This window comes from Pholis gunnellus, assembly GCF_910591455.1.
Source record: "Pholis gunnellus genome assembly, chromosome: 13".
Classification (NCBI taxonomy): domain Eukaryota; kingdom Metazoa; phylum Chordata; class Actinopteri; order Perciformes; family Pholidae; genus Pholis; species Pholis gunnellus.
Genome location: NC_136540.1, coordinates 7,879,640 through 7,894,763, shown reverse-complemented (window position 1 = coordinate 7,894,763; position 15,124 = coordinate 7,879,640). Strand labels below are relative to the sequence as shown.

General features: G+C 40.4%; 1 protein-coding gene across 3 annotated transcripts; it reads left to right on the top strand.

Annotated features, from left to right (window-relative positions):
• Nucleotides 1-3,921: 3,921 nt before the first annotated feature.
• Nucleotides 3,922-13,971, top strand: LOC306704879 (von Willebrand factor A domain-containing protein 7-like). Of its 3 annotated transcripts, none has more exons than XM_079171462.1 (16): nucleotides 3,922-4,162; nucleotides 5,115-5,302; nucleotides 5,402-5,668; nucleotides 5,948-6,041; nucleotides 6,171-6,290; nucleotides 8,417-8,549; nucleotides 8,662-8,831; nucleotides 9,548-9,660; nucleotides 9,771-9,887; nucleotides 10,286-10,498; nucleotides 10,586-10,718; nucleotides 10,902-11,051; nucleotides 11,202-11,294; nucleotides 11,379-11,644; nucleotides 11,761-12,054; nucleotides 12,753-13,971. In XM_079171462.1, the coding sequence occupies exons 2-16, from the start codon at nucleotides 5,126-5,128 to the stop codon at nucleotides 13,188-13,190; spliced, it is 2,778 nt and encodes a 925-aa protein (XP_079027588.1). In that variant the 5' UTR covers nucleotides 3,922-4,162; nucleotides 5,115-5,125; the 3' UTR covers nucleotides 13,191-13,971. The 3 variants fall into 3 exon arrangements, with proteins under 3 accessions (XP_079027588.1, XP_079027587.1, XP_079027586.1); XM_079171461.1 differs by having other exon boundaries at nucleotides 3,925-4,149; nucleotides 8,363-8,549; XM_079171460.1 differs by having other exon boundaries at nucleotides 3,925-4,162; nucleotides 8,363-8,549.
• The last annotated feature ends 1,153 nt before the right edge of the window (nucleotides 13,972-15,124 follow it).

The following is a 15,124-nucleotide window of genomic DNA, read 5'->3' as shown; positions in this document are numbered from 1 at the left end:
ATGTAAACTGTTGTTTCTCAAATCCTGTTGCTGCTCCACCCACCCACCCACACACACACACACACACACACACACACACACACACACACACACACACACACACACACACACACACACACACACACACACACACACACACACACACACACACACACACTTTTTCTCCTCCCTCCATAAATCATTTACTGCAAGCACGAGTTCAGATAGACAGAGAGCAAACACAGGGCGCATAAATCTGTCCCATTAATGTCATGATTACAGTCGTTGACCTTGCCAAGTCTTTGACAGTTTTATTCTCTCACTAATGATACAAAGAGGTCTTAAAATGAACATTAAACTGTCATTCCCTTTTCAAGTTGGTCCGGGAGTATTGTTGATTTCATCATGATTTTAGAATAACTTTCTTTATCAAAAGCAGTTTTTAGGACCGATGCACTTGTGATTCATGCACTAACGACTCTTCCTTTATTCAACGGTTTGTGAGTTGCATGAGATTGCTTTGAAAACATGCATTTAAAGTTATGACTACTTCTCTTTGCGTTATAATTAGATAATTAAAAATTCTATGCAAGTATCCGGTAGTGGGTGTGTTGTTATCTATCGGTCCTATAATTATACTGTAGCACATACTATTATCTGCTGTCAGGAACATTAGGTTACTCACACAACTTGCTTGAGAAGTGAAAGAATAAAAACGGACACAGAAGAAATCTCTGTTTGCTTCTTCCAAAATGAGCAGTAACTCTTGAAGCATCCAGTCCTATGGTAACAGAGAGCAGTATGTTCAGCTGTAATGTATTGAATGCAGAAGAGAAGTCTATGAACAGCACTCAGCATATGGTTTTAAACTGGTTTATCTTGTGTAGACCGTGAAGATGGGACAGAAGCTCAAGCTACTTCTTTTTGCATTTGAATAAGTCAATTCAAATTCCAAAAGTGTTTTCAGTTGTAAAAATATGTGATGGGTGTATTGTAGCACATACTATTATCTGTTGTCGGGAACATCAAGTACAAAAGCAGGTTACTCGCACAACTTGCTTGAGAAGTGAAAGTGAAAGAATTCAAACGGACACAGAAGAAATCTCTATTGTTTGCTTCTTCCAAAATGAGCAGTACATCTTGAAGCATCCAGTCCTATGGTAACAGAGAGCAGTATGTTCAGCTGTAATGTATTGAATGCAGAAGAGAAGTCTATGAACAGCACTTAGCATATGGTTTTATTTTCAGTACATGCAGATGTTTTGAGACAAGGTGCATGACGGTGGCAACAACATCTTCAGTGCTGTCCTCTCGCTTGTACGCAAACTGGTTTATCTTGTGTAGACCGTGTCAGCGTGGGTTCCCTCCGGCTTCCTCCCACAGTCCAAAGACATACAGCTTATTTTATTTAAGGACTCTAATTTGCCCATGGGTGTGATTGTGAGCGTGTATGGTTGTCTGTCTCTATGTGCCCTGTGATAGTCTTGGGACCTGTCCAGGGTGTACCCTGCCTTCGCCCAATATCAGTGGAATCGGCTTCAGCCCCCTTGAACAGGATAAACAGTTCAGATAATGGATGGATGTTTACTTGACATACCTGGCAGGTCTGACCCCTGGGCCAATCAAACCCTTCTTCAGCTTGATGACCTCCTTTGGTGTCCAACAGGGTCAAAGACATACGGCAGAAGAACTGATAATAGGACCACAAAGTTGATCATCTATCTTTGGCCTGAGGTGTTTTGCTACCAAGTTCATTTATGAATCCCTCTATGCTCAAACATGGGGTCTGATATGGGCAATCCATGACTAGCACAGAAGTCCGTTGAAGTCCCCCAGCAGAATTATAGAACCCCTCTTAAGTTGGCCCCTCCTAAGGGACCAATTTGCGTTGGGAGACCCCACCAGGAGCTATTGCCCCCCACAACACAGCTACTGGACTCATAGGGACACACAAACCCCTCCGTCACAATGAGGAGGCAATTCTACAAGGGTCTAAGTGAAGTTACAACAAGCAAAACACATTTCTGAGTGGAGCGAGTCTTTAATTGTCCTGACCTCTCCAGTGATTTTTGACTTGCAGATATTGTCTCTCTTTACTAATGCAGAGCCATGAGTCGATTTCATGAATGATGCACTTATAATTCATGCACTGACAAGTTTTCCTTTATTGAACTATTTGTGAGTTGCATCAGATTGCTTTGAAAACATGCATTAAGGTTATGAGTGTCACTGCAAACTATACATGAGCAGAAGATGGGACAGAAGCTCAAGCTACTTCTCTTTGCATTTGAATTAGTCAATTCATATTCCAAAAGTGTTTTCAGTTGTAAAAATATGTGATGGGTGTATTGTAGCACATACTATTATCTGTTGTCAGGAACATCAAGTACAAAAGCAGGTTACTCGCACAACTTGCTTGAGAAGTGAAAGTGAAAGAATTCAAACGGACACAGAAGAAATCTCTATTGTTTGCTTCTTCCAAAATGAGCAGTACATCTTGAAGCATCCAGTCCTATGGTAACAGAGAGCAGTATGTTCAGCTGTAATGTATTGAATGCAGAAGAGAAGTCTATGAACAGCACTTAGCATATGGTTTTATTTTCAGTACATGCAGATGTTTTGAGACAAGGTGCATGACGGTGGCAACAACATCTTCAGTGCTGTCCTCTCGCTTGTACGCAAACTGGTTTATCTTGTGTAGACCGTGTCAGCGTGGGTTCCCTCCGGCTTCCTCCCACAGTCCAAAGACATACAGCTTATTTTATTTAAGGACTCTAATTTGCCCATGGGTGTGATTGTGAGCGTGTATGGTTGTCTGTCTCTATGTGCCCTGTGATAGTCTTGGGACCTGTCCAGGGTGTACCCTGCCTTCGCCCAATATCAGTGGAATCGGCTTCAGCCCCCTTGAACAGGATAAACAGTTCAGATAATGGATGCATGTTTACTTGACATACCTGGCAGGTCTGACCCCTGGGCCAATCAAACCCTTCTTCAGCTTGATGACCTCCTTTGGTGTCCAACAGGGTCAAAGACATACGGCAGAAGAACTGATAATAGGACCACAAAGTTGATCATCTATCTTTGGCCTGAGGTGTTTTGCTACCAAGTTCCTTTATGAATCCCTCTATGCTCAAACATGGGGTCTGATATGGGCAATCCATGACTAGCACAGAAGTCCGTTGAAGTCCCCCAGCAGAATTATAGAACCCCTCTTAAGTTGGCCCCTCCTAAGGGACCAATTTGTGTTGGGAGACCCCACCAGGAGCTATTGCCCCCCACAACACAGCTACTGGACTCATAGGGACACACAAACCCCTCCGTCACAATGAGGAGGCAATTCTACAAGGGTCTAAGTGAAGTTACAACAAGCAAAACACATTTCTGAGTGGAGCGAGTCTTTAATTGTCCTGACCTCTCCAGTGATTTTTGACTTGCAGATATTGTCTCTCTTTACTAATGCAGAGCCATGAGTCGATTTCATGAATGATGCACTTATGATTCATGCACTGACAAGTTTTCCTTTATTGAACTATTTGTGAGTTGCATCAGATTGCTTTGAAAACATGCATTAAGGTTATGAGTGTCACTGCAAACTATACATGAGCAGAAGATGGGACAGAAGCTCAAGCTACTTCTCTTTGCATTTGAATTAGTCAATTCATATTCCAAAAGTGTTTTCAGTTGTAAAAATATGTGATGGGTGTATTGTAGCAAATACTATTATCTGTTGTCGGGAACATCAAGTACAAAAGCAGGTTACTCACACAACTTGCTTGAGAAGTGAAAGTGAAAGAATTCAAACGGACACAGAAGAAATCTCTATGATATGGGGCGAATAGCAGCGACCTTGTGAAGCACCGCAGCTGTGACATGGGGGGGAGTAGGTGTTTTTAAACCTAACCCGCTCTTGCCTGTTGAGCGGGAATAAGCAGCTAATTGAAGAGATGAGGGTTCATTTTAAATATGTTCGGCTGTATTGTATTGATTGCAGCTGAACATAGACAGAACATGTAATCTGCTAGAAAAAAGCTTTTCATAGTCAGACTTGATGTTATCGCCAAGGCAACAGGTCAAACCGGTTCATCACAGTAATGACTCCTCCCTGGACTTGGGGCATTATAAAGTAAGTTGGCATGATGGATAATCAACAAGAAGACATCAAGACCTAAGGTACAAGACCAAGGTGCAGTATATTCTTATCTGATCAGTATTTGTAATGTAAGAAAAATACAATTTCAGATTTTAATATTGTCTAAATAAATGGTGCAAGTGTGTGTTGTGACTACATTAGATATCGTAAAATAATTTAGAAATTGTATTTTTATTATTTATTATCAAAACAAATTAGTCACTGTTAAAGTGTTTCCAAGTCTTGGATTTTTAAGGACTACCCTTTAGTAGTCAACATCAATTCACCAAATTCATTTTCATGTTCATTTTGTGTAAATTAAAATAAGTTTTTTTACGAATGATGTATAAGCTACTATGATTACTCAAGTGCTGGAGGGGATACTTTTTATGCTGTGGTAAAATTATTTATTGCGTTACGTCCAGTTCTATGCAAAGATTTGTCAGCCCGAGAAAGAATTGGTTGATGTTTCGCCACTGGGGATTAATAAAGCCATCTAATCTAATGTTCTCAGTAAAAAAAAATCTAAATTTTTTGTGCAAGCAGTAAATTTCATCTTAATTTTGGTTAAATGATGGTTTAGTAACGGGGCTGTACGTTGGTGTAGTGGCTAGCACTCTAGCATCAAAGCAAGAGGGGCCAGTGTTCCAGGCTGGGTCTCTTCGTCTTCCTCCTACGGTACAAAGACAGTTTAGGTTAATAAAGAACTCTAAATTGCCCATAGGTGTGAATGTGAGCGTGAATGGATGTCTGTCTGTATGCGATAGTCTGGTGACCTGTCCAGGGTGTACCCTGAATAGGATAAGCGGTTACAGATAATAAATGGATAGTTTAGTAAAATATCATTAAGAGGAAAAGATAACCTAAACTGTGATTCTCAGGGGGTCACTTAAGGGGGTTACTTTAATATTGGGATAAATGAAGATCCTTACCAAATGTCATGGCAGCCTAACAGACCATCTATGATAAACAATAAAAATGGCTTCTTTTTTTATCTCTTTGACAGGTTGTGTAGCAATGTCTTGGCTGGCTGCGTTGTGTCTCCTTCTTTTGCACACTGAAGCTTTTAAAGTTCACCTATTTAGGGGAGACTCTCTGACTCATGAAAAGATCACTGAGAGAGCGATCTTAAATGTCACTGCGCAGGTGTGCCGCGCTCTGGCCCGGGCTGAAGGCAAAGACTTCACTTTTCCTGTGAGGATAAAATTAAACCATATTTTTTATTTAAATGACCAATATATTTATTTTTTTGTGAATATTATTAGTTATTAATATCATTAATTGTGTCCACAGCGTTTGACTGCTGAGTCTGTTGCTGTTGCCTGTGAAGCGCCAAAATCATCCAAGAGCTTTCTCCAAACCATACAATTAATCCGAACCAAGAACAAGCGAGTAGATTTGTGGTATTTTTATTCCCCACGCTATCACTTTGACAATGAGAATTTTTCAGAGGGAAGAAGAATCATCACAGAAGGACTATCAGTTATTAAGGCCAGCAACAAGAAAAACAACTTTGAAGCAGCGAGAGACAAACTGGGAAGAATCTTACACCCTTTACAGGTACAAATACAGTTTAAGGTAGCTTATTTTCTATTGTTAGACAGTTTCTTACACAAATGTTATATTTCAAAACTCAAGTTCAGTAAGCAGCAGACAATCTATTTCTATTGGACCGTTGGAGATTTCATTTCAAATTGTGTGCACTGCATTTTTTTTACAACTGCCTACTAAAAAGGACATTGTTAAAGTGAATAATTCTGACAAAAATGAAATTAAGATATGTAAGAGTGATGCTGCCGTGTTGCAAATATTTAACTTGTCTTCCTCTTTAAATAATAGGACTTCTACAGTCATAGTAACTGGGTGGAAATGGGAAACAACCTGCCAAACTCCAATCTGATCAGATCAAACGCAGTCATTGGTGAAATCGCAGGTAAAGAGATCCAGAAATGCCAGTGTGTGTTTGGCTTTGTTATCGAAACTAAGGAAACCAAATCGAGGATGGATAATGATGAAGAGATTGTTTTACAAAAGAAAACTGTCAAAATATTCTTTCCCACAGCTAAAGACAGAGCAACCTGTCGCAACTGTATTGGAGACGACTGCACAAACAACATTTTGGAAGATATCCTACGGGACAAGATACTTACCTCAGGCTATTTTGGTTTAACCAAACCAACAGGTAAATCAAGTACCTACCTGCCTAGGTTAAGAATTGTATTTAATTAATTGACAGTACAAAAAGTTACTTAGAAAATTGAGAAATTCATGTTTGTCAGGGTTGCAAATGTAATTGGACCATTATGTCATCGCTCTGAAGCTAAAATCGGTGTCATCGTCCCCATGTATGAAGAAAAAACAGCTGTGGGCAATGGTAGCTGGCAAAATTGTTAAACTGAATTAAATACCCCAAAGATTTGTCCAACCTGAATCTGCTGCTCCCCCTCGGTACGGCTTAGTGTGTTGCTGATAGACCACAACTTTTGGTTTGTGATCACTGCTGTCAAAAAGCTGTAAAAACTCACTAAACCTGCTCAGCACCAAAGAACAGACAGACACATTTAGCAACTAGCTAGTGAACATAGTGAAGCACTTTGCAGCTAGCAAAAACAGCACAGAAGAAAAGGGTAAACGTTACATTCATCAGATTGCCAGAAACACGACACCGTATGAATGATATTGATAATGACAACAAATGGTTAGATTAAAATAAAAATGTATAATTTTTGGAAATACAAAGCAAGTTATTTGTATATTTAAATGGACTCAAGAATGCATATACAGATAAAACACAATAAGTGAAACAAAGCATAATTAAAATGACCAGTTGCATATCACCATGACAATCGTGACGCATCATCTAATCGCCCAAATTTGTTTTGTCGCTGTTGGCTACATGAAGGTGATAGAAAATGGGTTGTTTTTTAAACGAAAACGTGATCTGAGAGACAACCTGTGCCATTAAAAGCTGAGGTAACATGACCCTGAATACATTACATTTGGATTCATAGTGGCAGTCTGTGGTGGGTGAGGTTAAGCACAATATGTATTCTGGTCCTCATAGCTGATAGTGGCATAACGTGTTTACAGCGTAGTTTAATTGTTCTCCTTTTTATTTGTCATGTTATGTTTTGTTTTCTTAATTTTTGTGAAGGTGGTCCTCTGATTTTTTTTAACAATCAGAAGTGGGCCTAAAGTTAGGAAAGGCTGAGAAACCCGTGTCAGTGCATGAGCGTGCCCCACTGGCTCGCTCATGGCCGCTACTCTGCACTGTGCTCATAGTTACTATCAACACCAATTTCATATTGAACACCTTTTACTACTTTATAAAGCATAGCTTGTGAATACCCCCTGAGGATAAATAAAGGCTTAACTCAATCCCTAATGATATATCATTACTCATTTATTCATTAAATTGTGTATTCTTAATCTGAATCTGCAAAGTAACTAAAGATATTTTAAAAAATTGTAAATTAGAGTAAAAAGTAAAATTTTCTTGTAAAATGTTTTGAAGTATAAAGCAACAGAAATGGGGAAACAAGTACAGTGCTTGGGATAATGCATTTAGTGACTTTCACCACTGTTTATGGTATATTATAATTTTTTTCAGGAAGCATAAAGCAAGAAATCAATATATTTAACTTGTTTGTACTAACAGGAAATTACACAATGCGTGCCCTGCAAAGCAATGAAGTGACTTTAAAATATGTCTGCCAAATAAATTAAACAGAAACTGCAACATTAAATAGTTTTTGTTTTCTGAGCTTTTTCTGGATGTTTCATCACACATCCACAATCCGTTTAAATTCATTGTAGTTGTGAGCGGCCCACCCCCTTTGTTTCCACTGTACATTGAGGGAGAATAGTTTTATCAATGGCACACACATAGTTTGTATACTGCCTGTTTTGTTACTTTCCAGCGAGAACCCACTAACACTACTAACTCAAAACCTGCTAGAATTTGATTGAATTTGGGACACAACGCTACGTTTTCTGGATATTGGTGATGTCATTATAATTAATCTGCTGGGCTCTCTAATTGTCTGCACAAAATATAATTACAAACTATCTGTTAGTTGTTGATACTTCAGTCTGGGCCAAAGTGGTGAACCGACCAACAGGCAAACATTGCTACTAGTGTGGCTAAAATCACACGTTCACAGAGAAGTCTTTTCCCTAATATTTTCTTAAAAAGAGGATTTTTTAAAGCTGCATAAAACATTTTGTTCTTGTTCTGTTTCCAATGCTGAACAGGAAAATGCAGCCATGGAGGTAAACCTGACTTAGCAAGTTTGTTTGAACCTAAAGGTGGGATCAACAAAGACAATTTGGTTGCCAGCCACGGACACCTCCACATGAAAGCAGCAAATTTGGCGATTGCTGCAACCAGTGAGCTACTGGAGGACATTCGAGGGGCTGCTGGTGACAGACCATTCCTCCAGTATGAAACCTATTCTGCATGTTTCATGTATATCCTATGAGCAGGTGGATTGCAAAGTGTTTTTTTTTATTTCTTATCTCTTTTTTTCCGCCCTCCTCTCTTCGTCCCTCAGAATGATGGGAATCTCCAAAGGTAAAGCTCTTTGTTTCGTGATCGACACGACAGGAAGCATGATAGATGACATTGCAGCAGTGAGGACCGTCACTTCCTCTATAATCAACAGTAAAGTGGGAACAGAAGATGAGCCTTCAGTTTACATTCTTGTACCTTTCAACGATCCAGGTAGGATCCAAATGTCCCAGACTAGATGTTACAATCCCGTTTGTTTTTTCCCTCTGAAGTGAATTAAAGGGATTGTCGTATATTTCAAGCGACAGTGCTGTTGAAGTGATGAAGAAGGAAGTTCCGCGGACACTGCTCTTGCTGGTATAATGAAGTTTATTACAACAAGCAACACATGCCATACGGACGGTTAACACGACCGGAGAGTCCTCAGTCAATTCAAAATGGCTCTGCCGACCGGAGAGATCTCGCCTCATTATATAGGGATGATGGTCACTCCCCATCTGATGGAGAGTAACATGCAGTCCCATATAGGACTTCCAAGCAAAAGCATGTCTCAGACATGGGCCTCCGGCCCCCCCCTCGTAGGCCTGTTCGATAATCTAAACATCTGTACATGCCTCATCCATGGGCCCCCCTTTCTCCCATACACCTGCTCCTTGTAAGGACATATGCATGCAAGTATGCTGTTACATAAGATGGAGGAAAATACACGACATATTCTTTGCAAATGTATATCAAATTCATAAATTTGCTCTTTATCTGCTTGTTTGCTGAACTGTAACCAACAGATTCCTGTGCACTGAATATTATGATTGTTCAAATCAAATGTAAGCAATAAGAACAAAAACAGTATCTGTAAATCCTGAGGTACTTAACAAACATGAGCACAAGATGAAGAATAAAATAATTTATTTTTCCTACCTGAACCCCAGAATTTGGGCCGCTGACAAGGACTACAGACCCAAACGTTTTCAAGAACGCTATTAATTCACTATCAGCAACCGGTGGAGGAGATTTTCCAGAAATGGCTCTTTCAGGGCTTCAGGTGCTGTGATGTCTTTTAGACTGCTTCCTTATTTGTCTCTGCAAAACCTGATTATAAGAAAAAATGAAGAGTTAATCTTCTGCAGCATTGCTGTCCTCCCTTGCTCATAGTTGGCTTTAACTGGTGCTCCTCGAAATTCTGAGATCTTCGTCTTCACTGATGCACCCGCTAAAGACCAACACCTGAGAAGTACTGTGATCGCACTCATAGAGCAGACCAAGTCAGTGGTGAGTATCTACTAGATAGGCCTGCTAAGATAAAACATAAAAGTGATAATTTTCACATTCAGTGTTTTGTTTGCTAGATAGCTAACATTAGCTTTGATCTTGATCACATTGTAGCTAACATTAGGGCAGTGAGCTGAACATGTGCTCAACGTCGTTGGTACATTATTAGTAGTTGTTAATAACAAGGATCTTTGAATGACATTGTATAAAGTCATTACATTATGCACAGTTAACTTTACTCTATATATATATATAGCAATAATAAAGATATAAGTATGTATATTTGTACATATATAAACAGCTATTTAAGACCTTTCTGTTTTCGTTAACTTAAAACTTAAAGCCCTTATGAGTGGACTTTACACCTTACATTTTCAGACCATTTTCCGTTTTTTCAGGTGAACTTCATGATAACTGGCATTCTGGGACGTCGTCGTCGAAGACAAAGTGGTGATGGCCAACAACAACAATTAAGCAGTCGGATGTTGCCATCAAATGCCCAGCTGTACAGAGACCTGGCTCAGGCGTCAGGAGGTCTGGCTATTGAAGTCTCAAAGAGTGAGCTCCTTGTGGCCACCAGCATCATAACAGAATCCTCCAGCTCCTCTCTGGTATTAACACTCTCACTGGCCAATACTAATCACTTTTCTAGTTTAAAAAAAATCCAGTTGCGTCACCAGGTTCATTTAACCTCCTAGGTGACCATCCTGCAGGCAGCCAGGAGTCCAGGAAAGGCTGAAAACTTCACCTTCATGGTTGATGAGTCAGTAAGAAACCTCACAGTTTACATCATTGGGACCTTTGTCACCTTAACTGTCATCAGTCCCTCAGGTAAAGTTTTTATTTGCATCATTGTAGCATTTTAATAAGCAAAAACATCCACTTCACTGAAAAGCACAGTCATTTTAAAGCATTCAAGTATATTGATCTTGTAAATTGGCATAGAAAATTATTTTAAAGTCTCCTTATGTGGAAATTCTTGACTTCAATTTATTTCCATGGCTTTGCTTTTAGGTGTCTCTCAGGGGAGCGCTGACACCACAGGATCATTGATCACTGCATCCCAGTCAGTGGGAAACTTCAAGACTCTGAAGCTAAAAACACAACCTGGACTTTGGGAAATTAAAATGATGTCAACAAATCCCTACATTGTGAAGGTCATCGGTGAGTTCTCCATGATTATAGGGTTGAAACACATAATGACACAACTACCCATTACCTTGAAGGGCTGGTTCTTCCAAATCACAAAATGCTAATGCAGTGTTCTGCATGTGACCTCTTTGGTTGAATTTCTTTTGTTTTTTTTATTTGCAGGGGAGAGCCCCATTGACTTCCTGTTTGACTTTTTGGAGGTATCACAGGGTCCGTTTGGAGATTTAGATGTTGTAGACAATCGTCCCAGAGCCGGTAAAGGAGACAGAATTGTGTGATATGTCAAAGTAATTTGCTTCACGTATGTATTTCAGTGGACTTTCTTATCTTTCTTTGAAGGTGTTAATGGTAGCCTGATCGTGACAGTAACTGGGAGTGACTCCACCACGGTGACAGAAGTCATTTTGGTTGAATCGTCGGGCTCAAGAGAGGTTAATGGCAGTGTGGAGGCTCTGGGCGGAGGAGAGTTCTTAGCTAAGTTTGACAGGATACCAGCAGAGGAGTTTGTGGTGCTTGTAAAAGGGCAGAACAGCAATGGATCCTCAGGGGTCTTGCAAAGGCAGTCTCCCACCAGCATCAAAGCGTCTAATTTGATTGTTACTTCTGTAAGTAAAATGCATCCATCTAAAAACCTATCATATGACTTTTGAGTATATATAAGTTGCACTGCCACAGTCTTTTCATATAAAACAGATACTGACTGTTTCCTCTCCTTTTTTAGCCTGATTCAAATAGCGTCTTGGTTCCAGGAATACCACTTTCGGTTCCTTTCTCTGTGATGACGAGCGGTGCAGGAGGAAACTTCCGCATCCAAGCTACCAATGACCAAGGCTTTACTTCAAGTTTCCCGTCCAGTTTATTGCTGGAAACTGGAGGCAGCGCTAATGGTACAGTGAACCTCACAGCACCCTCTACCACCCTGTCTGGTACTGACGTCACCCTGACCATTGAGGTTGAGGCTCCGGGGAGTGCAGACAACAACTATGTTGTGCTGCGTTTCGCTGTCCTTAAAACGGTAACTCATCACAAATCACATTTCAATATATGTTAAAGGCAGTGAATGATCATTCTACCTCATTTAATCCTTTCATCATTGTGCCCCAAGCGAGGGTGTTCGGGCTCTTGTTCATGAGTGAGGGTAAAATTAAGCAAGAGATGGATGGTGCAGTACAGCAGTGATGCAGGCGTTGTACCAGAATGTTGAAGGAGGGAGCTGAGCCAGAAGTCAAATCTCTTGATTTACCGGTCCATCTACATTCTGACCCTCACTTATGGCTGGGACCGAAAGAATTAGATTGCAGATAAAAGTGGCCGAAATGAGCTTCCTTCGTAGGGTGGCTGGGCTCACCCTTAGAGATAGGGTGAGGAGCTCATCCGGAGTAGATGACCGAGTAGAGCTGCTGCTCCTTCCAGTCGAAACTGGGCCAGTTGAGGTGGTTTGGGCATCTGATCGGGATGCCTCCTGATTGCCTCACATTAGAGGACTCCCAGGGATGTCCAACTGATAAGAGGCCCCAAGGCAGACCTAAAACAGCAGGAAGAACTGGAAAATGTTGCTGGGTAGAGGAATGTTTGGCATAACCTGATAAGCCTGTTGTCCCCGCAATCCGGCCCGGATAAGCAGAAAGATAATAGATCTATGGAATAGATCATTGTGTTTATTGGTTGTAGGATGTAAAACCGGCTGTATTCATCCACATTTTCTCCTCATAGGTGACCGATTTCACTCAGCCGGTGTGTGAGGTGCTCAGCCTGCAGTCAAACTGCTCTGACATCTGCAGCTTGTCGATGTGGGAGCTCTCTGTTCAGGTGACTGATGGGGCTGAAGGGACGGGTGTCGACCGTGTCAGCCTCAGACAGGGCAACGGGACCATGAACATCAGTTCGACCACTGGCAGCGAGAACATAACTTTGGTGTCCTACAGTTCGTCCTGCTGTTCACCTGATGTAGAGCTGCTGGTTGTTGATCAGGTGGGTAATGTGGCCTCCTGTTTCTACAGCGTCCGGATAGCGGCCAGCAGCAGCCCACAATCTGCAACCACCAATAGCCCACAGAGTCCAGCAGCTGTTGTGTCTTTGTCTACCAGAGCTGTTCAGTCTATTGTTCTTTGCTTTAGCATCACAATCCTAGGGCTCAGTTTAACATTTTAAATGGGGATCAACTGACCTTCTACATGTTAGTATGAGGAAGAGTTGCATTTTGTAATGTTCTTTTGGCTTTGGAAAATCACCTACATACTATATGCCCTCAGTTTCCAGTTTATTAGGTACACACAGGTAAAACCAATGCAGTCTGGTACAACAAAGTGATGTTTTGTACAACCAACACTCAAAACAAAAAGATGTTCAACTTAGAAGCTACACATGTGTAATATTAGATTGGCCAGCACCATGGCACATAACCATCAATGGACAGTAGCATGGTAAAACTGACTACACGAGCAGTTAACTTTACTATACCACGCTAGGTTTTTGTATGGTAAAAGTTATAATGTTCAGCTCTCTTTATAAAGCATTTATAAAGAGGTACAATTGGATACAAATGGATTTAGCTCGATGAACCTAATAACCTGTGTATGTACAACTGGGTGATATACTGTAAAATGAATGCTGAAATCTTTAAGCTATGCTATATTATCTACATTATGTGCTGTATGTATTACAGAGTACTTTGTTTCATTGTAAAACTTTCTTTAAAAGCTTAGTGGGGTTATAAAATTAAGACATGGGCCATGTGAACACGTACATTTTATTATGATACTTCAATCAATCAATATTTTGATTACTACTGTTTATATTACATTGTGGAATAGTAATGCTGATTGAAGGACTAAATCTATTTGGTCATTTAAACATTTATCATTCAAAATCATATTTACATCTGAGGGTTGCTTCTTAAATAAATGACACAATAAAGCAAAGAAAAAAGGCTTATGTTGACCACTGTGGTTCTTTTGGGAAAAAGCCGTATGACAACATTTGAAGGAAGATGTATGATGTACAAGTGTCAGATTACATTACACCATCAGAGGGTAACATCTTTATTAGATATCCACACAATTGGTAAGAAGTCTATCCCATTCAATACATTGGTTTGTGTTGTATAACTAAATGTGACATAACAATGAAAGAAATGAATATGACATTGTTTCACATGGGGAGCAGCAGAAAACAAAAAATGATTTCCTCTTCAACCAAACAGGTATACAATCATTTGAGCTCCCACTAGTGGAGGAGCAGTTTTAAAAGTTATGTGTTTATACAGACAGTACTGTGGCCCTCAAATTATGCATCTTCTGCTGTAAGTGATGAGTGTAGCGTGAACGGATCCTGCCCCGGGGAAAGCGGGGCAGGCTTGCGCACCTAACACGGTGGTAACTCCATCGGCTTTCCCACCTGCGAGGATTAGGTTCCTCTTGGAGGTGTCAGAACAATACCTTCGGCCTTTTATCTCACATCGTAGCTGAGTCGTTAGGATTTCGGAATTATTGTCTTTTTGAAAGTCTTTTACGGCTAAGGATATAACCCTTTAACACTCCTACTGTAATAGGTTTTTTCTATTCAGCTTTCGCTGATTTGCTAAAGAAATATAATCCAGCTTCTACTCTGGAAATCTCCCCTCCTCTCTCTCTCTCTCTCTCTCTCTCTCTCTGACAATCGCTTGACAACAAAGCTGTTTTCAGGATCCCTCAGTCAGCTCTCGCTGTGAGTATTTTCTTTTTTTCATGCTGTCTTCTGATAGCAGAAAGGTCTTCTATTCCACCTCTGAGTGGGTAAGACAGCAGAATGTAATTATATTCCCCACCCCTAAGGGTCTATTAAAGAAGTCTCTCCCAATGTCTACTACTGGGGAATCGCCTTTTTTTCTTAAGTATGATCCAATCTCTACCATGGAAAATCCCACTCTTTCCTGGGAATCTCTCTTTTTTTCTCCTCCCTTCTCCATCTCTCTGCTCTTTTTATGCTGATCTAAGGCTGGTACCTCCTTCAGGTTCATGCGTCACTCACATACTGTATGAGTCCTCCTGCTTTTAGATCTGCAACAGAATGTAACTGGTTTGATCCTGTTCAGAAGAGGAAAGATT

Bases quoted from the DNA above. Each gene is read 5' to 3' on its own strand.
- LOC306704879 (XM_079171461.1), top strand. From the start codon at position 5,126: ATGTCTTGGCTGGCTGCGTTGTGTCTCCTTCTTTTGCACACTGAAGCT. The intron at 10,499-10,585 runs GTATTAACACTC...TTAACCTCCTAG, and splicing joins AATCCTCCAGCTCCTCTCTG to GTGACCATCCTGCAGGCAGC. The intron at 11,295-11,378 runs GTAAAGGAGACA...CTTTCTTTGAAG, and splicing joins AGACAATCGTCCCAGAGCCG to GTGTTAATGGTAGCCTGATC.